Below are 27,311 nucleotides of genomic sequence, written 5' to 3' on the forward strand. Positions count from 1 at the left end.
CCTTGGAACTGCCCAGGGAGGGTTGGAGTGCCCTGGAGGTGTCCGAGGAATGGCTGGGTGTGACAAGGTGGGGATGGGGCACTGGTTGGACTCAGCGATCCCAGAGGCCTTTTCCAACCTCAGCCATTCTGTGTTTCTGAGGGAGGAGGATCTGGGGATGAGGACAGACCCTGACTGTGGGAAATCCTGAGCATGGCCCACGTCAGGAACGTGGCCACTGTCCCAGCAGATGTCCCTGTGGTCTTTGTGAGGAGTCTCAGAGCAGCACACGGCGTTGAGAGGAGCCTCCCCGGCTTCTCCCCAGCCTCTCCCATCCCCTCCTCCACTGGGATCAGCCTTAAAATCATCCGGACATGGATAGGGCCCTGTGGGAGCTGCCTGGCTCTGTCCCATGCCCTGTGTGGAGAGGGGGACACGGGACAGTCCTCAGTGTACCACACACCCCCCACAGCCACCAAACCCCAGCCCTGCTCCAAGAGAAAATCCACGGCCTGATTCCTTACAGGGATGAGCTCTCATTCCTACAATCCCCCGGCGCTCTCCCCCTGCTCATTGATCATTCCCGAACGCTCCCCGACCCCTCTGCAGGGACCCGGGGCCGCCCCCGAGGCCACCGGGGGGTGCCGGGGCGGCCGCGGCGCTGGCGGGGGGACGGTGACACTGCTGTCCCCAGGGACGGCGCTGCCGGGGCCGGTAATTGAATCTGGGCTCGGCGGGGCCGCTCCGGGATTGAGTTCACTGGAAATGCCATTTCCGCGCTGTCCAAAGCGCGGAGCGCCCCGAGCTCCTTATCAGCGGCCGCGGGTCCCCTCCGCTCCCTCGCCGCGACCTCGCGGCCCCTCCGGCGCCGGGGTCAGGCGGCTGCGGCCCCCAGGGTCACCCGAGGAAATTAATCCCGGAGCCCCTTGGGAGCCTCCGCCGGAGCGATCGCAAAGGCACGGAGAGAAAAAAAATACCTCGGTTCCATTTGGGGGGAAATTAAAGCGTTTCAGGAGCGGCGGGAGCTGCTCGGTCCGGCTCCATCCCTGGGGATGTGGCACGGACCCACCCACGGCATCCATTCACCTGCTGGAACCCCCTCCCAGCACTTGGAATTTGCTGCTGCCGAGTTGTGAGTATCCAAAAGAACAGACAGGGCCTTTCTCCCACCCCTATGCACCAAATAAAATAGTTTATAAAAATATATATATCGTATATTTGGAATAAAGATTATATATATTCTATATTTCCATATAGAACAGATATATTTGTATATTTTAATATATATGTCTAGATTTTTAAAATATATTCCACATGGAGATGTAGACTATATTCTCTATACATTCTCTGTATATTCTCTATGTATTCTCTATGTATTTTCTATATAATCTTTACATATTTTATATATGCACTGTATGGAAATACAGACTATATCCCAGACAGATAAAGATATATTGGAAGTACAGATATATTCCCAATATTACTTAGGAACAGGACCCTGCCTCAGGATCTCATTAAAAAGCTGTTTAAATCTAGGAATAATGGGAGAAATCTACACCCAGCTACCCCCAGAAAGAGCTTCGGGAAAACAACCAAGAGCTCACCCTCCCTCCACACAAACTGCTCTTGCCAGGAACAGGAGGGAAAAGATGCTCAGCTCAGAACTTCCCTCCCTGGTAAAATATTTAATAATAAACTCCGAGGAGAAGCCAACTGTCTCCCTTGGATGTGGTTTTCATTTGGAAGTTAATGGGAGTTTTATTTACAATCCAAAATTTTTTTTTAATTTTTTTTTTTTTTTTAATTCCTGATGTATGTTTTGTTCTGATAAATCCATCCTGTCACGGCGAATAAATTCCAAATGGGATGGACAGAGGGATGACACCCGTGTCACACTCCATTCCCCTCCAGCCACCCTTTCCCGAGGCTCCTGATCCCCGGCACTTTGTTAATCGATCCCGGGAACAACATTTGGAAATACCCCGAGCTCCACAACAGCCGCGTTAATGCGTTAATTCCCACCATGCCTCGGCGCTTTGAAATCCCGGGAGAAAAAAAAAAAAAAAAAAAAAAAAAAAAACAAACCACCAAAAAAAAAAAAAACCGGGGGAAAGCTGAAATGAGTCCTGTGAAAAGGAACAGGGCATCATTAACGCAGCCGGATCCGTATCACAGGCTGCAGCAATTATTCCCGGGTGGAACACGGCAAGCTGTGAAGAGCTTTCATTACCAGGGGTGTTACAGGTCCCTCACCTCTGGCCAATCTCCCGCTAAAACGGGCATTTTCTGCACCACGGATTCCAGCTCCATTTAAATCCATAATTGCTCTGATTGGGGGGCATATGGAGCACGGGGAATTCATGACTGAGAAATCTATTAGGCAATAAGTTGATTACTTTTAGGCACCTTGAAGGCAGCTCGCCTCAATTGCTGCCCGCCTCAGGGGGGTGCCTGGAGGTGCTGATTTCCAGGGGGTGCGATCTGCCCCGGCTCCCCTGTGCCTCAATTACCTGCCCAGGTCACCAAGGGGGAATTCAATCAGGGAAGCAGCCCATGGGATGCTGCTCCTGCCTTGGAAATGCAATTCCCTTCTCCAACCCACCCACGATGGATATCGGATGGGGTTTCATCGTTCCTCAGGCCAAGCAGGAGGTGTTTGCTTCAGGTGTGGATCAGGAATGATCCTTCCACAATATTTTTCCTTCTTGTATCGCTCATTCTGTACAGGGATGCTCAGATGATCCCTCCATCCCTATTTCCCTTCTCCTGTATCTGTGTTTGGTCCAGAGATGTTCAGGTGTGGATCAGATCTGATCCCTTCATCCTTATTTCCCCCTCTCCTGTATCCAATTCTAGTCCAGGGATGCTCAGGTGTGATCCCTCCATCCCTATTTCCCCCTCTTCTGTATCCCCTCTTTTCTCCAGGGATGCTCAGGTGTGGATCAGACCTGATCCCTCCATCCCTATTTCCCCCTCTTCTGTATCACTTTGCTCCAGGGGTGCTCAGGTGTGGATCAGACATGATCCCTCCATCCCTATTTCCCTTCTCCTCTATCCATGTTTGCTCCAGGGATGCTCAGGTGTGGATCAGACCTGATCCCTCCATCCCTATTTCCCTTCTCCTGTATCACTGTTTGCTCCAGGAATGGGTCAGATGAAATCCCTTCATCCTTATTTCTCCCTTTTCTGTGTCCATGTTTGCTCCAGGGATGCTCAAGTGTGGATCAGGAATGATCCCTCCATCCCTCTTTCCTCCTCTCCTGCATTCCCTGTTTATGGGTCAGGTGAGATCCCTCCATCATTATTTTTCCCTCTCCTGTATCCATGTTTGGTCCAGGCTGTGGATCATGTGTGATCCCTCCATCCCTATTTCCCCTCTCCTGCATTCTCTGCTTGCTCCAGGGATGTTCAGGTGTGGATCAGGTGTGATCCCTCCATCCCTATTCCCCCTCTTCTGTATCCCCTGTTTTCTCCAGGGATGCTCAGATGTGGGCCAGCCATGATCCCTGAATCCCCATTTTCCCCTCTCCTGTATCCGTGTTTGGTCCAGGCTGTGGATCAGAAGTGATCCCACCACCTCTATTTCACCCTCTCCACTTTTCCCCATAAACAGCCCTTTGGAAACCAAACAAAACCGATTTCTCTGCCTTTTTTTATCACTCCATTGTACCAAAACGGGCACATCCACCAGAAAACTCCCAAATTTCCTCGCTGCCATTCCCACTTCCCTCACTCCCTGGCTGAGCTGTGCATCCTGGGGTTATCCATTCCCAGGGGATGCTGCCGGAAACGGGAGACAATGGTCTATTCTCCTGTTCCTCCCCATCCCTGTATCCAAGTGCCTTCCAGGAGTGCATTAAATGATGCGATTAACATCTGTCACATGCGCTTCAGTCTCTCTTTCAGCCTCTCCCGGGGGAAGCAGCCACACGTGCAGGGAGAGGGTTTGTTTTGGTGGATTCAGCTCCTTTCTCCAAGCTCCTGGAGCACGGGGGGATTGAATCTCCCCGTGGGTGGAGTGTCCCGTGGTTGGAGCAGGATGAGGGGGATGGCATCTTCCAGCCAAATCCCGCTTTTTGGGATGATGGGTTCAGCCAAAAGCTGCTCCTGGGGTGGGAGGGGGTTTGGGGAAGATGCTGAGGGGTTGGAGCAGAGGCAACAGCAGCATTCCAAGATTCCCACAGTGGGATGGCCCTTCTCTTTTTATACCCAAGCCCTAAAAAACTCTAAAGCCCTTTCTGGGGATAGATGGGTATAGATTTCTCCCATCATCCCTAAATATTTTTTAATGAGATCTCACGGCAGGGTCCTGTTCCTAAGGGCTGATCTCCCTTCCCTTTTTATACTCAAACCCCAAAAAACCCCAAAGCCCTTTCTGGGGATAGATGGGTGTAGATTTCTCCCATCATCCCTAAATATTTTTTAATGAGATCTCACAGCAGGGTCCTGTTCCTAAGGGCTGATCTCCCTTCCCTGTTTATATCCCAAAATTCAAACCCTGCAGGGAAAAAAAAAATGCCCATTTCCTGCATGTTTCTCCTGGCAGGAGCTGAGCCTGGCACCTTTAACCAACCATCCAACCTGTGGCTGCTCCCAAAAAAACCCCACATCCCATGTGGACATTGGGACACACCCAGGGCAACCCCTCCACTCCCCAAATCCACCAAAATCAACACCAGCAGCAAGGCTGGGACACCACAGGACAGGGATGCTCCAGCATCCAGGAGATTGGGAGGAAAAATCCCCATTTAGGGGGATCAGCCCCTTCTGTGGGATTTTTTGGGGGGAAGAGAAAGGATGAAGCAGCATTTTAGCAGGACAGGCAGGAGGGCTGGGATGCTGCTCCCACAGCCAGGATTCCTTTTAATTAATTTCTCATGGTTTGGTGGCTCCTGGCTTTAATTACAACACAAATGTTTGCTGGTACAATTATGGTGCACACGCCATAAAGCTGTTAGAGGGTGTCACCAGGTCGTGGGTCTTCATTTATTTATGGCCTCGAGAGGGAAAAAGAGAGATCCTGCTTCCTGCCCAGATCCCCGGGGATCAATCCTAATCCCAAGGTGGGTTTCTTTGTGGCGGATTGGTTTGGATTTTTTTTTTTTTCTTTAGGTTTAATACATTAAAAGGGAAAGAAAATAAAAATGTGCCTTGCAGCAGCTCTGTCTGGGGGTGAAATAATCCACTCAACATTCCGATTATCAGCTAATGCACATTTGCATTAGAATGGGTTAGAAGAGCTCCCAGGATGGAGTGAGATCCCTGCGGATCAGCCACTGGCCTTACACAGAAAAGCCACGGATCCTTGCCCTGAGCACAAAAACACTCAGGGATGCAGGGCCAGCGACAGCATTAAATGTATGGAATATAAAACAGATGTATAGAAAAGCTGTGTTATATATAATATACTGGGGATATAAATATTATATATAATACATTGGGAAAACACATAATATGTGTAATATATCGGGAATATTGGGAATATACATAATATAGATACAATATTAGGAATACACATTATATATATATTAATTAATTGGCAATGCCATTTATGGCATATAATATGCCATTTATGTATGATTATTTGGAATACATTCACAATATTCTTTGGAAATAAGACCATGCCATGAGATTTCACTATAAAATGTTTGAATTTAGGAAAAATGGAGGGGGAAAAAACCCAGAATTGACCAGAATTAGCCAGGGCAGCTGAGCCATGAGGTTCTCCTAAAAGGTTTGGAAGTGCCTCACACTGGGATGGCAGTGCCAACCCCATGGAATTGTGGAAAACCCAGAGCACCCCTCGGCTCTGGGTCTGTGCCCATCTCAGCTTTAATCCCACAGGAAATTCGGGAGCAGCAGCCTCACGCCAGGTGAAGGGAAGCCGAGAGGAAATTCCCGGTGCGGAGCTGCCGAACGCAGCCCCCGGAGCGGCCACAAACCCTGACGCTGCACCTTTCCCACCTCAGCTGTCAAAAATGAAGCCCTGGCCCACCCCCCCCCCCTCCAGAGCCTCGTTAAAAATGTGATGCTTCCCTAAGGCGACCGAGGGAGACATGGCCAAATTAATGAGGATGTGACAGAGTTTACAGGGCGGATTAGACTCCTCTTCCTCCGGAATAAACCTGGGGATTGAGGGAGAAGAAGGGAAGGCGAGGCTGAGGGATGGCCGGGGGTTTGGGGAGCATGTGCGCTCACCAAAAGAGCAATCCTGTCCTTGTCACTGTTAATCAGGCACAGGGACAGGCGGGAAACGCTCGGCCCTGCCGGGAAAGGATTGGAATTAAACCTCCCTGCCCCACGGATCCGGATCCAGCCTCCTCTGGATGAGCTGTGCCAGGAGCAGGTTTGCAAACACGTCCTTGCAGCTCTCCCACTTCATTTCCCCATTGGAAAATAAATAAACATCATTGTTTGGTTTTGGGTTTTTTCTTTTCTTTTTTTTTTGTTTTTTTAAATCTCTCTTTTTCTGCTTTTCTTTGTCCAATCTGGAAAGCAACAAATTTCCAGCAAGAAGCTGGGATAGGCTGGAGGCATCTCCAGCTGGGCAAGGGGCACCCTTGTCTGTGTGATGATGAAAGATTTGTACCCCAAAACCCCACAGTGCCTAAAGCATGGAACATCACAGTCCCAGCCCAATAATCTGGGATTTGCTACCTCTGGAAGAATCCAGCTGATCCCACTGGAAATGATGCTTACAAAATGCCCACCCCTATAGATATAACCCTACACCTATGTCTGGAGGGGAGGAGACACCTGTGATCCCCTCTCCCACCATCAACAGCATTTGAGGGGATCAGGGATTTTAGGAAAGCACTGAGAGGGTCCTGTTTGAGGGCACCTCTTTAATCCCAACTCCATGAAACCGAAATAAAGCTTGAAACAATCCTGAACCAACCCCTCGAGCCCAAACAGCAGCGAGATTTGGGAGCCAGTCCAAGCTCTGCAGCTTAGGCCCATCTCCAAATATCTCCCAACAAGTTTATTTATGGAAAATAAAATCAGTCCAAGATGTTCACAGCTCAGGAATATTTAATGCTATTTGGTGAGAAAGTATTTCCAGCGCGGAGGGAAGCGCGCAGCTCCCCGAGCCCGGCTCATGGCATCGCACCGGGAACGGCGCCGGCACCGACCCACACCGGTCACCCCAGAGCCCTGAACTGGTCTGACTGGATCAAACGCCTCCCTCATTTCATTCCTGCTTAATTAATTGGCTCTGGAGGCCGGGATGAGGTGAGCTGTGAGAAGAGGAGGTGCTGAGGGATCTCCGAGGGGAGCGCTGCCCCTGGGTGCCACCGCGTCCCTGAGGCGGGGACACCTCATAGACCTGTCCCTTTCCTGTCATCCGGGAGCAGGAGGGAAATTTCCCTGTGTGGGAAGGGGAGGGAAGGGCAGCAGAACGGACCCAGATGATGCTCAGACACAGATCCCCCCCCCTGCAGCAGCCAAAATCCCAGGAGCCGTGGCCACCTCGGCGCTGAGGTCACCCACGGGGGTCACGCGTGACACGGAGCTGTCTGCTGGGCCAGCCCCGGGTCAAGGGCAGGCCGGAGGCAGCGGTGATGGGAGTCACGTTAATAGACACCTGTCACCTGATGGGGAGCGTTAATGCATCCCCCTGATCGCACAGAATGTCCCCCTGATCCCACAGGACACAGAGGAGCATCCTCAGCCACATCCCGGCTGCCACCACACGCTGGGCTGTCACCTTGGCCAAGGGGGGGACACCAAGCAGCCAGGGAGGGAGGGACAGCGCCAGGGCAAGGCCTGGACTTTACAAACAGCTCTAATATCCCTGGAAGACGTCTCCGAGTCATGCACAGGGTTGGAAATGTCTCCCATTATAATTCTGAGTCATTCGTGACTCAGTGACATTTCTGGAATGGAAAAGCAGTGGCTGGCCCAGCCCTGCACTGAGGCCACACCACAACTCCAGGGCTTATTTCTGATCCTATTTCCCAAACAAACAACCCCCCAGAGCCGTCACTCCCCAGCCCGGATGTGCAGCCACTCGTGGATGGTCCTCTGGGATGGCAAGTTTTGGATTCCCACCCCAAGAGGTTTTGTTTTGTGTGGGAAAAACTGGGATTCTGAGCTCAGCTTTGCCACTCGGGACAGAGCCAGGTGTGGTGGCAGCGGCTGGAGCTGCCCCAGGGATGTGATGAGCAGTGTGGGATTTCCTAAATCTTTATGTTTAAACATAAAATACTTAAAAAGAAATAAAAGCAACAATAAAATAAATAAAAGCAACTTCCAACAAGCTCAGAGCTGACACACACAAAGCCAGGGTCATGCTGCTGCTGCAAATTCCTGCAGGAAAAAGGGGTTCAGCAACACTCGGCCGCAGCAGGGTTGGAATGGTCACACTGGTGTTTCCTAGGGACAGGCATTTTCATTAAGGCAGCCCTCATCGCTCAGTTTTATCCTGGGAATGGCCAAATCCAGGGCAGGAAACACTTGGTGAACTGATAACTCTGGATCACACAATTATTTCCCCCCTCTCTCCACGGTCCTTTTACAGACTGTTATTAAAGCACTTGATTTTAGAGGCTGGGAGGAAGCTGCCCCTGAGGAAGGCATGGGGCCAGGATGCTCGGGGCCAGGGATGCTTGGAGGCAGGATGTTGAACAGCTGGGGGACTTGGAGGATGGAATGTTTGGGAGTCAGGATGCTCAGAGGTCGGGATGATCAGAGGTTGGGATGCTCAGACGCTGGGATGATTGGGGGTTGGGATGATCAGGGGTCAGGATGCTTGAAGAGAGGGATGCTCAGAGCCAGGGTGCTCAGGGGTCTGCATGCTCAGAGGATTGGATGCTTGGAGAACAGGATGCTCAGGGGTCAGCGTTCTTGGAGGCCCAGATGCTCAGGGACCAGGCTCAAGGGTCACAATGCTCAGGGATGAGGATTCCCAAAGGCCGGGATGCTCAGAGGTCAGGATCCTTGGATGTTGGAATGCTCAGGGACTGGGATGTTCAGGGGTGAGGATATTCAGAGGCTGCGATGTTCAGGGTCTGGGATGCTCAGGGGGTCAGGGTGTTCAGGGATCAGGATGCTCAGGGATCAAGGTGCTCAGGGATCAGGACCCTCGGATGTCAGCATGTTCAGGGGCTGGCATGGCCAAGGATCAGGATGCCCAGGGATCAGGATGCCCAAGGATCAGGATATTCAGGGATCGGGATGCCCAAGGATCAGGATATTCAGGGGTCAGGATGCCCAAGGATCAGGATGCTCATGGATCAGGATGCCCAGGGATCAGGATGCCCAAGGATCAGGATATTCAGGGGTCAGGATGCCCAAGGATCAGGATCCTCAAGGATCAGGATGCCCAAGGATCAGGATATTCAGGGGTTGGGATGTCCAAGGATCAGGATGCTCAGGGATCAAAGTGCTCAAGGATCAGGATGCTCAGGGATCAGGATATTCAGGGATCAGGACCCTTGGATGTCGGAACGCTCAGTCCCTCACATTCCCCAACACCCCAATCCCTCCATGCAGCGACAGCACCTGCAGGAACCCGTCACGGCTGCAGCAGGACCCGACCCCAAAACAGAACCAAACCCCAGGCCCAGGGACTTTGGGATGCCGGGAAAACCCAGCTCAGTGCAGGAGCCTTCCCTGCACAACCCACTTTGCCACCTGCAGCCGGTGATCGCCGGCACAGCTCGGCACCCGGGGAAGGCTCCGGCGGCGCCAGGACACATCAGAGCAGAAATAGACCCGGAGCCGTCGCCCCCCTCCCCGTCCCTGCCGCCCCCTTTTTACTATTATGTCTGAGAAGAGACGTCTCTCCTGGTTTTTTTCCCGCTGATTTAATCGCTTGGTGATGAGGGCTGCCTGGCTGGGATACAACTGCGCTCTGGGCATCGCCAAAAGAAATGGGGGATCTAAAAAGAGGAGGAAGCATCAGTAGCAGCGACGCTGATTGACAGCGAATGAAATGGAGCGGCCAAATTCCATTGGCGTGGTTTGAAAATCCCAGGACGCTGCCGAGAGCTGATGGCTCCTTTCCTAGGGTTTTGCCAGAGCTGGCATGTGCCTTTCATCCTCGTTTAATTCACTGTTTGGAGGCTGCCACGGGTTTGTGTGTGCGCGTAGTGGGGTTTTAATTGCACGCTGGGCCTCGTGCAGGAGGTTTTTTTTGTGTGTTGAGGTGTGCAAAGAGGAGGCAGAGACTTTTCTTGGCCACAGCTCTGCCTTGTGGCCTCAAGCCCTTGGGAAAAGTGCAATTCCCACCCTGGATATAGGTGGTTACATGGTTTATAAAGGATTTGCCTGGAAAAACAGCATCTGTTGGGGTTTAAACTCCGCGTGCCTGGGTGGGATATGGGTGGTATCGCTCAGGTAGGGACCCCACAGGGATCCCCCCATCCACCTGCAGGTACCCCCATCCCAAATACTGGATTTTGCTGGGAAAACCACATGTGTGAAGGCTGCAGTCACTGCAGGGGCCAGAGTGGCTTTGCTCATCTCTCCTCTCACCCCACAGCGACATCCCAACAAGACCAAAAAGTAACAAAAGTCCCATTTGCCAAACATTCCTTCACTTTCCAAAGGGAAAGGTGCCAGACAGCAGCTCCCTCTCTGCCAGCAGCCTCTCCTGGACCAGCTCATCTCATGGATACCCCATGGAAAAGGAAAAGAGAAAGGGAAAGGGAAAGGGAAAGGGAAAGGGAAAGGAAAAGGAAAAGGAAAAGGAAAAGGAAAAGGAAAAGGAAAAGGAAAAGGAAAAGGAAAAGGAAAAGGAAAAGGAAAAGGAAAAGCCCAAACTCTGACCAACCCAGCAGCCAAACTGCTCCTGTCCCCAACCATCAGGAGCCCTGATCTCCCTCATGGCCAGCTCTCCACCCAAATTCCCAGGCTTTTCACTCCAGCTGGAAGAAATCTGGCAAATCCCTAGGCTGCTGTGACCTGCCCCTCTGTGAGGAGGGAGAACTCCCAGGAGCAGCGAGGACAGGACAAGGTCCAGCAGCTGCCCCACAAACCAGTGCAAAGTCCCAACCCAATCCTGACCCCCAGGCCCAGCACGTGCCCCTCACTCCCATCCAGGATAATCCCCCCCAAAACAGTCGGGTCGAGGCAGGAATTTAACAGTTTTAGTGGAGAAAAACTGATTTTGCAAATCTCGTGGGTGCAAGACACTGCTCCCACCCCGGGGTCATCCTGGCTCTGTCATTGTCCTCCTCAGGGCTGTGAGTGATGGGGAAGGGGCTGGGCAGCATCTTAGGGGGTGCAGAATTTTGGGGGGCTCTGGCATTTTGGCGGACTGCAGCACCCTAAGGGATTGCAGCATTTTGGGGGGCTGAAGCATCTCAAGAAGCTGCAGCATTTTGGGGTCTGCAGAATTTTGGAGGGCTCAGCAGGAAAGGGGGACAGCATTTTGGGGAGCTGCAGCATTTTGGGGGCTCAGTGTTTTCAAAGGCTCAGCATTTTGGGGCAGTGCAGTATTTTGGGGGAGGCTCAACATTTTGGGGACTCAGCATTTTGGGAGGCTGCAGCATTTTGGGGGCTCAGCATTTTGGGGGGCTCAACATTTTGGAGGGCTGCAGCATTTTGGGGGCTCAGCATTTTGGGGGGCTCAGCATTTTGGGGGGCTCAACATTTTGGAGGGCTGCAGCATTTTGGGGGCTCAGCATTTTGGGGGGCTCAGCATTTTGGGGGGTGAAGCATTTTGGGTGAATGCAGCATTTTGGGGGACTGCAGCATTTTAGGGGACTCAGCATTTTGGACCAGTGAGCATTTTGGTGGGCTCAGCATTTTAGGGGGCTCAACATTTTGGGGGGCTCAGCATTTTGGGGACTCAGCATTTTGGGGGGCTGCAGCATTTTAGGGGGCTCAGCATTTTGGGGACTCAGCATTTTGGGGGGCTGCAGCATTTTAGGGGGCTCAGCATTTTGGAGCAGTGCAGCATTTTGATGGGCTCAGCATTTTGGGGGGCTCAGCATTTTGGTGAGCTCATCATTTTGGGGGAGTGAAGCTTTTTGGGTGAGTGCAGCATTTTGGGGAGCTGCAGCATTTGGGGACTCAGCATTTTGGGAGTCTGCAGCATTTTGGGGGGGCAGCATTTTGGGGGAGCGAAGCTTTTTGGGTAAGCGCACCATTTTGGGGGGCTCAGCATTTTAAGCGGCTGCAGCATTTTGGTGGGCTCAGCATTTTGGTGGGCTCAACCTTTTGGGGAACCCAGCGTTTTGGGGGGGCTCAGCAGCGCTGCTGCTCCCCTCCTCTTCCCACTCACCAAATATTTGTTTAACGAGGGAATTCCCGTCCACGCGGGAAGCGCGGCTGCCTCCAGCATTCCCAAACCCTGGAAAACCTCTGGAGACAGAGAGCCACGAGCCCCTGGAGCCCCGGCCCCAGCTGCGGCGTGGAGGTGACAATCCCTGGCACTGGGCACTTCACCCCGTGCCCCCCCCGGGCTGTGCTGGAGTGAGAGCAGCCACCCCGCCGTGTCCCCCGTGTCCCCTGGTGCCACCACATCGCGTCCCCCCCTCGGCCACCGCCGCGCTCCGCTCCCCGATCGCCGCCCGCCGCGCGGCCGCTTTGATCCGCTGCTTAATTCCTGCTTCCCATTAATTCCTGATCAGGCTCTGAACCTTCTCGCGGAGATGCCGAGATCAAATGCGTAGTTAAGAGACAGTCGGGCCGGGGGGAACATGAAAGGGAGAAGTTTTGTTTCAGGATTTTCATCCCGGCGAGGCGGCGCCGGGAAGCGGCGGAGTCGCGAGCCGAGAGCTCCCTCTGCTCCCAGAAAAAAACCTTCCAGGATTCCAAACGCTCCCAGCCTCCTTCCCCGGCCCGCTCTCGAGGCCCTGCAAACTCGTCACACCCCCAGGGGACAAGCGCAAGCTGCTGCACAGGGAAATGTTTGCTGCAGGGGATGAATTGTTGATTAAAAAGTGGCAGGAAAAGGATAAAATGGTCACAAACCCCTATCACCCCAAAAATGCATCAGCTCCCACGACAAGGGAGACCCCAGGATGTAGAATATCCTCTATAAATCATAAATATCTGATTTATCAATTGATTAGAGACAGCTCGAGGCAAATAGCAGCACTTGGAGCTCCCCAGGGATGGGGGGAAATGAAGGAATTTGTATTTCCATCGTTTGGGAAGGGAAATAAATAAATATCAGGCCAGCCAGGGGGATTTGGGGCAAAGAAGAGCTCAACACCCAAAATACAAGGGGAAATCAGGGTGCGAAAAACGATTTCAATTGCAATGAAAACGTATTTTATTAGAGGAAGCAGATTCATCTTTGGTCCTGGATCCCAAGAAAAGCAATATCCAGGGCTGTGATATCCCATCTCGCAGGGAGAATGAGTTATTAAAGCACAAGATGAATGGCTTGCAGTGCAGCTAAGTGCTCCAGTTAAGAGAAAAATAGTTCTAAACTTACTCTTTGCCCCAAAACACATTCCTCCCCCTCATCCCCGGGCCTCGGCTCTCCCCTCGGGTGAAGCTCACTCGTGTGCCTCATTTTTTTCTGGCTTATCAAAATTCCAGAGGGGAAATTTTAATAGAAGTAAAAATAAGGTGAATTTAGACGGGTGGTGATGCTTGGGTTTTTTGGGGTTTCTTTTTTTTTTTTTTTTCTTTTCTCCTCCCCTTCCCCCAACCTTTTAAAAAAAAAAAAAAATACACACGAGTAATAAAAATAACCCGGATAAGTTCAGTTGTGGGGAAGGAGGGAGGATGTAAATGAAGGAGCATTCTCATGGAGAGCAGCGCTCCCGAGCAGGGCGCCTCGCCCCGCGCCTCGGCTCTGCATGAATAAATAGGGATAAAAATGTAACACACGCAACTCCCAGCCCAGCACCTCGAGAGGGCTCCTCTCCTCGCGGGCTGGAGCAGCACAAGCCTCCAGCACTCCTGGATTTTTGGTATTTAGGGAAAAAAGCGTTGAAATGGTGATTTTGGTGGGGTGCAGAGCTGGTTTGGAGCCCCTCCCTCAGGTATTGAGGCTGGTGGTGCAGATCCACTGGGGACAGTGGGAAATGAGGGATTTTTTCCCAGATCTTTGGATCACTCATGTTGGAAAAGAGCTCCAGGATCACCAGGTCCAAGCTGTGCCCTGTCCCCACTTTGTCACCAGCCCAGAGTGCTGAGTGCCACGTCCAGGTGTTCCTTGGACACCCCCAGGGATGGGGACTCCAAACCTCCCCTTCCGAGGTTTAACAACCCTTCCCATAAGGAAATTCCTGCTGATGTCCAACCTGAACCTCCCCTTGGGATGATCCCAGGAGCGCTCAGGATCAGGCCGCCTCCTCCAAGCCATCACTGATGTTTCCTTTGAGTTCAACACTGAATCTCATCACAAAAATCCCTTTCCTCCCAAGATCCAAAGGAAACAGGGATGCTGGGAAGTCACCCAGTGACTCAATTAATTCCAAATCCGTGCTGAGAGGTGAGAGCACCCCAAAACCTCCTGGCGAGGCACCCGCAGCACATCCCAGCAGCCGGATTTTCCCCGGCACCACGGACTTTTCCCACTCGTTTCAACGCAGCCCTCCCTGCTTTCCCCCCTCCCCAGGCAGGATCTCCCGACCCCCCCCACCCCCCCGGCTGCCTGGCTCCCCGTTACACAACCCTGCTCGGGAGATCCTACGTGGGCAGCCGTGGGTTTTCCTGGGAATCGACAACAGCTCTCGCTGCAGCTCAGCAGAACATGAGCATCTTACATAAACAGCCCCGCGAGTTCCCCTGTGTGGGGGCTGCCCGCAGCCCCCCGGGCTGGGAGGCAACGCTGGGAGCCGCCTTTCCCCCCCCTCCCCATCCCCATCGCCATCCCCATCCTGCTTTTTTTTTTTTTTTTTTTTTTTTTTTTTTTTTTTTTTCCTTTAAACCAACCCAAACCCTTGTGGGGGAAAAAGGCAGCGCGCGCGCGAGAGAGAGAGAGAAATGACTCAAGTGTTTTGTAACTTGTCACATTCGGAGCTGCAATTTGGAGGCAGGAAGGAGGGATCCAAAATAGTCGCCCCAACCCCGGATTGTATAACCGAGATCCCCCCCCCCACCAGCCCCTCCCCTCCCGCCGAGGGGAAAAAAAAAAAAAAAAAGAAAAAAAAGGGGAATTTCTGCTGGAGATGGCAGCTGGAAAAAGAAAAAGGCAGGCGAGCTCAGGGTTGTTATAGCGCAGGAAGGAGCCCCCAAATTGGGAAGAATTACTCATCCATGGAAAAAAGGCTCCTGTGCTGGCGGGCAGGCTCCGGGGAAGATGCTGCAGGGGAGGAGGGAAGGCTCCCGGGAATGATGCTCCGAGCCCAGAGGTGAGGCTGAGCTCCCCGGGATGCTCCCCGCAGTGGGAGGTGATGTTTGGGAAGTGCAGCTGGGGCGGCAGAGCAGGACAGAGCAGGATTCCCTGCCAGGAAGGGACCTGGCAAGGGCTGCTGAAGGGCATCGCTGCCAAAATTCGGGTTCGGAGCAGGCTCGAGGCATCCCAGATGCCAGAGCCAGGCTGGGAGATGCTTGGATAATCCCAGGGGAGGGTGGCAGCAGGGTCAGGGTGTGTTTGCCAGGCAAAGACCTCTCCCACACCTCGCTGCCCTCCGCCCAGCACCTGGCAATTCCCAATTCCCAGATTTTTCAGCCATGTATCCAGCAGCTTGTCACACCCCAGAGAAACCCAGGAGAGCCCGGCTGCTCCCAGAGCCCTCTGAAAATCAGGGAGAGCAACACCTGCCTGGAGTGGGGAGAGTGATGGAGCAAAGACCCCCCCCAGTACACCCAGCCCAGTATTCCAGAGGTCCTGGAGCCTTTCCCAGCCCAAAAAATGTCCAGAGCTGCGGAGCAGGGAAACTCCATGGAATCAGGAGGAGCTGGGGAGATGGGGAGGATGCCAGGAAGATGAAGGGGAGCCATGCCCAGCTCCCCCATATTTAAACACAATTCCAAACCCCATAAATTCAATTTTCAAGCGCCAGGAGCATCGGGAGGAACCTGCCTGCTGCTATAAACCCTCATGCCCACCCAAAATGCCATTAATTCCTTTTGAAAAAGCCCAGGCGGGTCCGGGGCATGTCAGGAGACACCACGAGGGTGACAGGTCCACCTTGGGGCTCATTGATCTGCCATCGATCACCACGTGGAAGCTCTGAAACCCAGCTGGGCTCCAGGCTCTGCGGGGGCAGCGCTTCCTAAGGGTCTCCTCAAAAATAAATCCTGGAGTTGGGATGAGGGGAGGGATCTTTGCAGCTTTCTTCTCCAGTGCCACCTTGGTTAAAGGCTCTGAAATTCCAAGTGCCCGACGCCCACACTGGCACATCACAGGCTGCGGCATGCCGGGAAAACCCAAAGATGGGGCAAGGGGAAAGAAAAATCACATTTTTTTCAACAGATTCATCTGCTTCTACAACTCGGTTTGGTTCTGCAATTAATAAAATTCATGTAAAATCGATATTTTTTTATGCCAGACCCACCTGGCAGGTGCATCCCTGCAGCTTTGGGATTTGCAGGTGAAAATAAAGTGAATATAAAGCACTTGCTTGTGCAATAAACTGAGACAAAAAGCAAAATTTCCAACAAATTCCCAACCAGAGCATGACCACACCTTCCCCAGGATGTTCCACTGGAATCCTGGGCAGCCCCTGGCACATCTCATCCCCTCAGACACACCAGCACCAATTCCCACTGGTTAATTCCATACAAAACATACATCTGCGGGAGCCACACAATTATCTCTGGGAGCGAAGCGTTGATGGATGGAAGTTTTAATTACCAAACCTTCTCATCCTCCCCCATGCACAAAAAGTGCATTTCCTGGCATGTTTATTTAATAATAAAACATGGCCAAATTCCACACTGGTGGAACACGTGCGCGGGGCACGGCAAGGACGAGCCGAGCTGAAATCTGTTTTGTCACCAGAGCTGGAAATTTTAAGTTCCTTTGATCTCCCTGCCTCCAAAGCTGCTGGGGAAGGAGAGAGGAGAGAGCAGCGCACAGAGAACGTTATCCCAGGGCGTGGAGGGGTTCAGGGATGGATCCCAGCTCCTGCCTCCGCACGTGCCAGGGTTGTGGAGATTGACAGCTCCACTCCCGCACACGTCCCCATCCCTCGATGTCCCCAAAGAGCAGAGAAAGCACAAGCCTTAATTCCCATGGACAGGGCTAAAGGGTGCCCCTGTCACCCATCAGTATCATTTAAGGCTTGGGAAGTGCCCAATTCCCGTCGGGAACGCCCGGTGGAGCTCCGTGCTCATATCAGTCCTAATTTCATTTGGTCCTTCACACCGTCCCCCGCGGAACGGCGACGCCGAGCCGCGCTTCCCGGCCCCTGGCAGCGGGACCCGGCTGCTGCCACGGCTCGGGAGCCACCCTCTGCTCCAAAACCTGGCTGGCATCCGGGAACAGCGGCGGCTCCAGCCTGTTGGAGCCCAGTGTGATCGAGGTTACTCATTCCCAGCGCAAAGACGTGCGGAGGTTGAGGTCCCCCCCCCCCGCCTCCCCTTCCTTCCTTTCGCGAGTAAATCCTCCAGCAGGAATTTTCCCCCCTTCCTTGGAAATTCACAGCCAACCTGCTAATGAGTCTTTGTGAAACTTGTGCCTTCTTACCTCTAATTTTACAGCCTGTTCGGATTTGAGCTCTGTGGACAGCCTCACATTTGGTTGGGAATTATAGGCTGAGTGGCTGTTCTCTCCTATTATTGTGCTGTCAATCTCCTATTAGCACATTATAATATGCTACACTGAATGCATCTGTTCTGTAGATCACAAGTCCTAATTGTCATTTGTTGAATCACTTTGTCTTATATGATTGTTAAGCAATTATTTCACCCAAAGCAGCTTAAACTTTGATTACTGTATAGTGTTTACAGGGATCAAAGGGAGAAATCAGCGGCGCCTTCAAACATTTTCTGTGCTGCGGAAAACGAGGAGCGAGCGGGAGACGCCGAGGCACGGGGGATGACCCGGAGGTGCTTCCCAGCCTCCTGCCTTCGGGGGATGATGTTTGTCCCGGGTGGTTAAAGGTCCAGGGAACGGGAAGGTCAGGAGATGGATGTGAAGTGACATTCCTGCCAGGATTGCTCTTGGAACGAGGCTCTCCTGGCGCGTGGCACCAGCTGCTCACCGGTCGCCTCCGGTGGGACCGGGGCCCGGTGGGGGAGAACACCCCCTGTGATGTTGTTGAGCCACTCCAGGCATTCCCATCAAGGGGAAAAAACCTTCCTGCTCCCCAAAAGGATGGGAATTGGAGCAGTGCTTGGCTCGGAGGGGTCACATCCCGAATAAATCCCCAATGGAAGCGGCGGCAGGGGGTCAGCAGAGGACAGGGCCGAGGCAGCACGCAGAGCTCTCAGCACACACATTTATTTTGGCTTTGCCACCCCACTCCAAAGCCCTCAAAGAGGCCCCTCTGGAAGCTCAGATCCCTCACACCATTCCCCTCTGAAGTCCGGGGTGCTGGAATGCCACGGAGCGATCCCAGGGCATGGGAACCCAACCCAGCAGGGCCAGAGGGAGGGGTTCATCACCGGGGGCTTGGGCTAATCCCGGGAATCTCGGGCTGACAGCAGCGGGAAGGAATGTTGGGCCATTGTTTCTGAGGAGCCCAGACAGGATTGAGAGAGGGAGAAAACCACGCTGGTGGCTCCTCAGCTCCAGACGGCTCCATGAGCCAGCAGGGATACACAAACTGTCAGAAATCTTCTGCTTCCAACCATCTTCTCCAGCAAGGCGTGCATGGAACCTGAGTGCCACAAAAAGGTCCCTCCCCAGGCAGCTGCACGTCCCCTCCTGCACATCCCGGGAGGAGATGGAACAAAGCCGCCCTTGCCTTTGTTAAAATTAACGAATTTCCTCACACAAATGATTGCCCAAATAACGGGAACACAAAACTCTTTATGAATCAGGCCTGTCCCCAACTAGGCCACCAAGTGCTTCACAAAAAAAAAAAAAAAAAAAAAAAAAAAAGGGGGAGAATCAGGGAAAAGAACCAGAGTGGATTTTCTGTGGGTTTTTGGGAGAAGCTCATCCTCCTGCTCTTCCCTCCCTGGGCTCCCATTCCCAAGGGCACAGCTCCAACTCCCAGGACCTCTCCAGCCCCACCCCTGGGTGCTGGTCACAGGTTGAGGCACAAAAAGCTCAAAGCCACCCCTGAGGGTCTCATCCCATGGGTCACACAGCTGGGGGAGCTTTTCCAGCTGCCTTCCCAGCCCCAGTTCATCCCAACTTGGGAATGCTTTTATCCCAGAGAGCTTTGGAGCACCAGGAAGGAGCTGAGCTCAGGGATGTGCAAATGGGCTGCTTGCAAAAACAAGTTTTAAATAGTTACCTTTGGGGTAGAAACCCTGAGAAAAACACTTTATTTCTAGATTTTATCACCAAAAAGAAACCCTCCAATTCCTTCCTGTAGCCTAAAAAAGTGATGGCACGGCCTAAAGAAGCCTCTAAGGAAGTTGTCAAACCTTGGGATGAAAACAAATCTGGAGGAGCAGGTAAAAGGTAGCGGCTCCAGCACAGGTAAATTGCTTTTTAACAAGGAGACAAGGCCCATCCCTGGCATCTGCCGTATGTTTTTATAAAGCCCAGAAATATGTTTTTAAAAGGCCAGTAAATAAAGTTCCTATCGATTTGATCTCCCGTGTAATCTGTTTTTCTGTCTGCCACCACGAGTGGTAATAAAAGGGAATCAGGGGACGCGGGTTTGGGTTAATGCAGCGATCCATCATCGTCGGGGGCTTTGCTACGCTGCACAATTGAGAAACTGCCCCAAATTGGTGCAAGGGCCAATTTTCTTTTCCAATTTATTTTTGCTTGAGCGAAGCAATATCGAGGCAGGACAAGGAGGATGCGTTTCCCGTCCTTCCAGATGTTCTCCTGCTTCCCTGGGCTGGGAAAGGGCCTCCAGCAGCTCCCAGGATGGGGGTTTTGGGAAGGTGCTGTGGGTGCTTGGATGTTTGGGGGTTCGAGGTCAGGTCTTTGCAGTGGGACCCAAAGGGGGATTGGGAAGTGCTCAGGAGAGTTTTCCAGTGAGGATTGGGCATGCCAGGGCTGCATCTCCCATGGACTGAACATCCTGAACATCCCAGGAGTGATGTCCTATAGATTGAACATCCTGGCCATCCCATCCCAGGGCTGATCTCCCATGGACTGAACATCCCAGGGCTGATCTCCCACGGATTGAACATCCCAAACATCCCAGGGCTGATCTCCCATGGACTGAACATCCCAAACATCCCAGGGCTGATCTCCCATGGATTGAACATCCCAAACATCCCAGGGCTGATCTCCCATGGACTGAACATCCCAGGGCTGATCTCCCACGGATTGGACATCCTGAACATCCCAGGAGTGATCTCCTATAGATTGAACATCCTGGCCATCCCATCCCAGGATGATCTCCCATGGACTGAACATCCCAGGGCTGATCTCCCATGGATTCAGCATCCTGACCATCCCAGATCACCCATGGACTGAACATCCCAAACATCCCAGGGCCGATCTCCCATGGATTGAACATCCTGAACATCCCAGGGCTGATCTCCCATGGATTGAACATCCCAAACATCCCAGAGCTGATCTCCCATGGACTGAACATCCCAGGGCTGATCTCTCACGGATTGAACATCCCAGAGCTGATCTCCCATGGACTGAACATCCCAGAGCTGATCTCCCATGGATTGAAGATCCCAGGGCTGGTATCCCATGGATCAAACATCCTGAACATCCCTGGAGTGATCTCCTATAGATTGAACATCCCAAACATCCCAGGGCTGATCTCCTGAGAGATATTCCCAGATCTCTGCCCACCAGGACAGAGCAGTTCAAGGTTTCCCAGGGTATCCAAGCCATCCAGAACCACTCTCCTGTCCCTGGCAGTGCATCCCTGACTCCTTTCCCTGAGCCTGTTGCTCACTGAGATGCTCTCACGGCACTAAAAACTGCCCCAAAATGGGGGTTTGGGGCAGTAAATTGATGTTTGATAAAGCTGGCTTCGACAGCTCAGTGTTTAAACATGACAAAATATTCAACTCCACCCTAAAATGATGCAGTAAAGTCCCCCAGGCCAGATTTTGCTGCTGTCACAGCTCAGCTTTGCAAGATGCCACCCCACTTTCAGCTCCTTCACCCCAAACCATCGATGTTCCCTTCCTTGAGCAGCTGCAGAGACGGACCTTGAGCACAAAGGTGACCCCAAACCCATCCCAAATATCTGGGACGAGAGTGGAAAACTTCCCATTCGCCCCCCCCCCCCATACCCCTTTCAGAAAACTGATAAATATTTCTAGAGAGAAAAACAAACACTCCGCATTTGGCTTTTTTGGTGGTTGTTTTTCTTGAAGAGACAAAGTGTTCCACAGAGAGCCGACACTTCCTACACAAGTTTGCATCCTCAAACCCCGAGATTTTCTGCCACGGATTTGGATGGGGAAAAGCATCTCCAGCCCTTCGGCCAGCCCTCCCCACCCCATCCAGGATCACCGAGCTGGAGCATCCCACTGGAGCACCACAGGGAGATGGAGATCTCCTCGCTTTGCCAAATTTTCCCACTCTCATTTGGGAATAAATTAGGAATAATCAAATTTTCTGGGTTTAGAAATACCCACACAAAGCATAAAAACAACTCTCATGCCACAGCTCTTGGTCCCACTCAATTTAGGGTGAGCTTAGGAGGGGGAAAATATTATCCCAAAGCATCCTTAGAGGTTCAGGAGTAAGAAAATTGTATATTCCTATTAAAAACCAAAAAAAAACCTGAGGAGAGCCAGTTCTCTGTGAGGGGTTCAAGGCCACCCAAAATGAGCTCTTGGTTTGGACACTGCAGCTGGATCATTGCCAGCTGTGCAGAGCTGGGGAGGCATTTTTGGGGAAGGCCAGAGGAGAAAAGCACCCCAAACCCCGGGAAGCAGCGGGGCCCCGTGTCCTCAGATGCCGTCTCAGCACAAGATGTGCCGAGATGTCTTGGAAGGAAACGGTGCCAAATCCATCAGCGGAGCCATTCCCGGTGCCAGCGGGAGCCGCCGCCCGTGCCAGGGGCTCCCTGGGGACCTGCCACCCCCGAGGCACAGCTGGAATTCCATCCCAAAATAAACAGGTGCCACCCCCACGCTCCCAGCTCAGCCTTCCCTGCTTTTTGTGGATTCTGCATCCCACTGGCACAGCCTGGCAAGGTCTGGCTCTGGTGCCCAAAATCCTTCCCACAGCCGTCGGCAGCGGCATTCCAGCCCCGGAGAGTCCCTTCCCTTCTCCCGGCCCTGATTTGCTTTCCAGGACTAAAATTAAAGGAAAAACAACTGCCCACATCCCTGGGAAACTTCAAACTCCTGGAAAGCCGGGGATGGGTCTGCGTGCAGCAGCCTCTGCCAGGAAGGAGGATTTTTTTTTTGAAGAATCAGACATCTTTAAGGAAAAGTTCTCCTTCCAACCATGTGATCCGCAGGGGGAAGAGACTTCCCAGACGGCGCGGAAGAGCCGGAAAAACGGATTGTTCACACTCCGAGGTAACGCCAGCAGAGCTGACTTCTCCCTTAGCAGCTCCCAGGGCTGGAGCTGGCCGTGGGAATTACGGAAATTATTGGGATAAGGAGGTTTTTGGGGTGCCAGCGAGGATTCCACCGGGATTTGGGAACGCTACGAGACGATGCCGCATCTTGGGACAGATTTGGGATCACAGCAGGGCACGGCGCAGGGTGTCCCCCAAAATACGGCAATGTCACCCCATTTATTGTCCCCTCCCCGTGCACCCTCAGCGCAGATCCCGGCGCTCCCAGTTCCTCCCAGTTTCTCCCAGTCCGGGCGGCGCTGGAGCTCGGGCAGTTCAATGCTGCCACCTGGTGGTGGCAGGAGGGAACAGCAGCACCGGCATCTCCCGCCCCCCCCCCAGCCCCGATCCCAAATTCCCAAATTCCGCCGCGAATCCCAAATTCCGCCGCGAATCCCAGAGCTCAGCCCGAGGCCGGGACGGCTTTGAAAAGTTGACTACAAAAAGGAAATCAGCGGTGGAAATGTTTAAATTGATTTTTTTTTTGTTTTGGCTGAGTTGTGGCAAAGAAAAAAAAAAAAATGAAACGGCCACAGTGGAGTGAAAAAAAAAATCCAGTGGTCAGAAAACACCAAAAATTAAGTAGTCAAAGCAGAGGAAACAAAATCGAAATAGTGAAAATGCAGCAAAAAATATAAATATACAGTGGCCACAACATAAATAAAATTAATTATTTTTTTCTCTTACATGTGGCCATTTAATTCCTATTTTTCATACTTTGTGGCCATTTAATTACTTTTTTAAAAATAGCCATGATGGAACACAAAATTAAATCATTAGGAGGCTGCAAATAGCAAGAAATTAAATTATTAAGTGGCCACGTGTGGCAGAAAACATAATTTAATTTCTTTGCTACCTTCTGGCCACTTAAATGGTCACAATATATAAAAAATTTAATTGTTTTAAAAGTTAATGTAGAGAAAATTATAAATGGCTGCATTTAGAGGGGAAATAATAGTTACAATGCAGCAAATATTCTAAATTGAGATGTGGTGATAGGGTGAAAATAATTTATTAAATGGCTACAATGTGGCTGGAATAGCTGTAAAATGGGTGCAATGTAGAAAAAAATATATCAAGTAAATGGCCAAAAGAAAAAAATATAAAAAATATAAAATTAAAAATACAGCTATAAAGATATTTTTAGAATAATAAAATAAACTATAAATATAAAAGTAAAAATATAAAAAGGGTTTCAGAGTAGTAAAAAAAACACTCTGAATGTGAGAAAAGGTGATTTAATGGCCACAGTGTAGGAAGAAAAAATAGAAATAAACGACAAAAATATCACAAAAAAAAAAAAAAAAAAAAAAAAAAAAAAAAAAAAAAAAAAGGCAATTCCATTTATCCACAGCTCAGCCAACAACCAAACCCCTGAATCGATGAGGAAAAGTGGGAGAAAAAAACTTCCAAAAGTCACCCTGATCCCAGGAAAAGCCGGAGCGGGGCCTCACCTTCTTGGCCCAGGGGAAGCGGACGCGGGGCTTGCCCCACTCCTGGCTCAGCTTCTGGCGGTACCCGTGGCACTTGGGGATGTAGGAGCAGCTCACGTCGCCCACCTCGGGGTAGATGACTTCCAAATTCCCCCTGGAAAACGGGGACAGGGAGGGAAAATGAGGCTGGAGGTGGGAATGGTGCCAGGGCGGGCTCGGGATGGGGTTGGGAATGGCGGGCAGGAGCTGCAAGGGTGGGATAACAGAAGGTTATTTGAAATGATTGTCATTATAAATTCCTTCCCTAAATCTGCTGAAGAGCATTTTAAATTCCTGTGCTCCTCGTGTGTTCTTCAGCAGATTTTGGGAAGGAAGGTGAGGAGGGGCTGGGATGGAATTCCCAGAGGAGCTGTGGCTGCCTCATCCCTGGAAGTGTCCAAGGCCAGCTTGGACCAGCCTGGGAGAGTGGGAGGTGCTGGGGTTGCACCTGGATGGGTTTTAGGGCCCCTTCCCACCCAAAACATTTCAGGATTCCATGGAAAAGCAGCCTGAAGCGTTCCACGGAAAACTTCAGTCGTCCCTGACGCTGCCAAAGTCACTTCAAAGCCTCTGCACAGCAGGGCGGGGACCACTCCAGGCGCCCAGAGCCATCCCGGATTCCCGGGAAAAGGCGGAAAAGAGCCAAAGGGACAGCGGGATGAACAGAGCTGGGAGGTGACACAAAGGGAATGGCCGGGCGGGGGACAGAGGCCACGGAGCGAGGCTCACCTGCAGAACTCGTGGTCGGACTCGCTGAGGCTCTGGAAGATGCAGGTGCGGGAGGCCTCGCTGGCCCAGGCGCCCGGCAGGAGCAGGGTGAGCGCCGCCAGCACGGCCCCCAGCAGCTTCATCCTGCCCTGGGGACAAGGGGACAGCGAGGCTCAGCCCCACGGGGACCCGCACCAGGCAGAGCATCCCCGTCCTCGTGGGTCCCGTCAGGGCCTTCACGGACCCAGCGATGGGCTAACGGAGAGGCACTTTAGGAACTGTTATTCTGGTTTTAGGCTCGTGTGAAAGGTGAGACAACACAGATATAATTTAATTTTCATATCGATTTTTAATATATTATACATTAATGTATCATGCATATTATGTATATAAAGTATATCACGTATATTACCTATATCATATACATAATGTATATTATATATTAATATATATGAATATTATATGTATTATATATATCAGGTATATTATATATATAATATATTCTATTATATATTAATATATATAGCATGTATATTATATATATATCATGTATATTATATATAATATATATCGAATTCTTATAATTCACACCATTACAATCAGAAGCCAACTCTTTTTTAATTACATTATAAACTGGTTTTTGGCCTAGCAGCTTTTGCCACGCCGTACTTTAAATGTTTTAAAGTTAATTATCTAGAATTACTCCTCACGCATTTTACTATAATGCATCTTTCATTGTTCTATTTCTCTAAAGTTCTTCGTTTTATTTGTATTTATTTGATATTCTTTCAAACTTGTTTCTGGTTATATTTCTCTCTCAGCGAAGTCTGTCCTATCCTGTGGCATTTCTACGTCAGGATTTCTTATCTCGAGGTGTGCAAACCTCTCCGTTACCCCATCTCCGAGTTGAAAACGAACCTAAATCCGGCACTTGCCCATCATTTCCTCCTCCAGCTCCACAACTTTAATCCCATTTTTAATCCCATTTTTTCCAGGACAGCTGTTTCCTGCTGCTCCCCTTTGCCAGGCACTCTGAGGACCCTTTCCCGCGTGGCACCAGCAATGTCCCCACGTGGTGACACCGCGCTCCAAACCCAGCGCCAAGAGGGGACAGAGTCCCCTTCTCCACCTGCTGCTCTCCCAAATACGACGGAAAATTGGGATCAGGAGTGGTTGTGGTGTGTCCAAGACCACCCCCAAGGACACGCGACCAGCCAGGACACCGGGACATGTCCCCACCCTGGTCCTGCAGGGGAGCCTTGACCCAGCCACCCCCTCCAGCGCTTTTCCCACACGAGGACAACTCGGGCCACCCCTTTTTTAAGCCACACAAAGCCTCGAGGGGGACGAGGGGACACGGGGCTGGGTCCCCCCACCCCCCTGCCAAGCCCAGCGCCAGCCCTCACCTCCTGGCGGACCCGGTAGCCACGGGCCACCAGAGAGCCACTTACCAAGGTCCTGGGGACGGCTGAGCAGCTCCGAGGCAGAGCCCGGAGGTTTGAGGTTGCCGTGGAGATGGTTTCCTTGGAAGGAAGGGACAGAGGGACTGGGAATGAGAGTCAAAGCCCAGGGAAGAGGCAGCCGGCTGCTCCGAATGTGCCAACGGCTTTTAACCCCCCCGGCAACCGCCCCAAACGCCCCAAACGGCGCCGGGTCCTGCCCAGCCCAGCCCCCCCGGCCGCACCTGCAGCTGCTCGGGCTAATCAGGAGCGGTGTGAGCCCAACTTTGATTTGCCCGTCTCGTCCACTGCCTGATCGGCTCCGGGGAAGAGGCACATGCGAATAAATAAAATAAAATAAAATAATAGTAAAAGAGAGTGAGTTGGGAGTGGGGGTTACAGCAGCGAGGGGATCATTACATAATGGGGCTGTGGCTGCACGCTCCGAGAACACGAGCGAGCCCGGCGAGAGAAAGAGGCGCCGGGCTTAACTAATTAGAAACATTAATGGATTGGGAATGATCGGGAGCTTTTAGGGGCTTAATGGCTCCCGTTCCCACGCTGCCGAGATGGGCACAGCCCGTAATTAGAGCCCTGAGCCGGCAAATGGGCTCACGTGAGTCAGGCTTTTCCCAGGAATGCCGGGCTGGCTGAGTCAGGGCTAGGGTTTGCACCCTCACGGTGGCACATGGACGGGGGAGGTTGAAAATTGGGGGTCCCCAGCCCCGGGCAAAACTGGTGATGAGCAGAAAACGCCCAGAAATGTGGTCATGGAACGGTGAGAAAAGCAGGGATTTCCTTGGAGAAACGGGGATGTGGCTGAAAGTTGAGCAAGGGGCAGGCAGGGAGTTGGGCAACGCGAGAGGTGGAGATGTGAAAAAGGAACTCCTGGCAAAACATGGAATGGTTTGGGGTGGAAGGACCTGAAATCCCTTCCAGAGCCACCCCTGCCACGGCAGGGACACCTCCCACTGTCCCAGGCTGCTCCAAACTCACCTTGGGCACTGCCAGGGATGCAGGGGCAGCCCCAGCTCCTCTGGGAATTCCATCCCAGCCCCTCCCCACCCTCATTCCTTCCCAATATCCCACCCAAATCTCCCCTTTCCCAGTGGGAAGCCATTCCCTGTGTCCTGTCCCTCCTTGCCTTGTCCCCAGCCCCTCTCCAGCTCTCCTGGAGCCCCTTCAGGCCCTGAAGGGGCTCTGAGCTCTCCCTGGAGCCTTCCCTGCTCCAGGTGAGC

At 52.0% G+C, this 27,311-nt stretch overlaps 1 protein-coding gene across 2 annotated transcripts in view; it reads right to left on the bottom strand.

The window, feature by feature from the left end:
• Positions 1–26,423, bottom strand: part of PEBP4 (phosphatidylethanolamine binding protein 4) — a 74,596-nt gene extending 48,173 nt beyond the window's left edge. Inside the window, exons 1-4 of one of the 2 annotated variants that reach the window (XM_054000733.1) lie at positions 26,319–26,423; positions 26,086–26,157; positions 24,656–24,783; positions 23,909–24,041 (exon numbers count right to left, since the gene is read on the bottom strand). In XM_054000733.1, coding sequence (XP_053856708.1) covers positions 23,909–24,041; positions 24,656–24,777 — 255 coding nt within the window. In that variant the 5' untranslated portion in view covers positions 24,778–24,783; positions 26,086–26,157; positions 26,319–26,423. Of the gene's footprint in view, positions 1–23,908; positions 24,042–24,655; positions 24,784–26,085; positions 26,211–26,318 lie in introns of those variants that run through there. The other variant, XM_054000732.1, reaches the window with a different exon arrangement.
• Between the last annotated feature and the right edge of the window lie 888 nt (positions 26,424–27,311).

Source organism: Vidua macroura, chromosome 28 (assembly GCF_024509145.1).
Source record: "Vidua macroura isolate BioBank_ID:100142 chromosome 28, ASM2450914v1, whole genome shotgun sequence".
Lineage (NCBI taxonomy): Eukaryota > Metazoa > Chordata > Aves > Passeriformes > Viduidae > Vidua > Vidua macroura.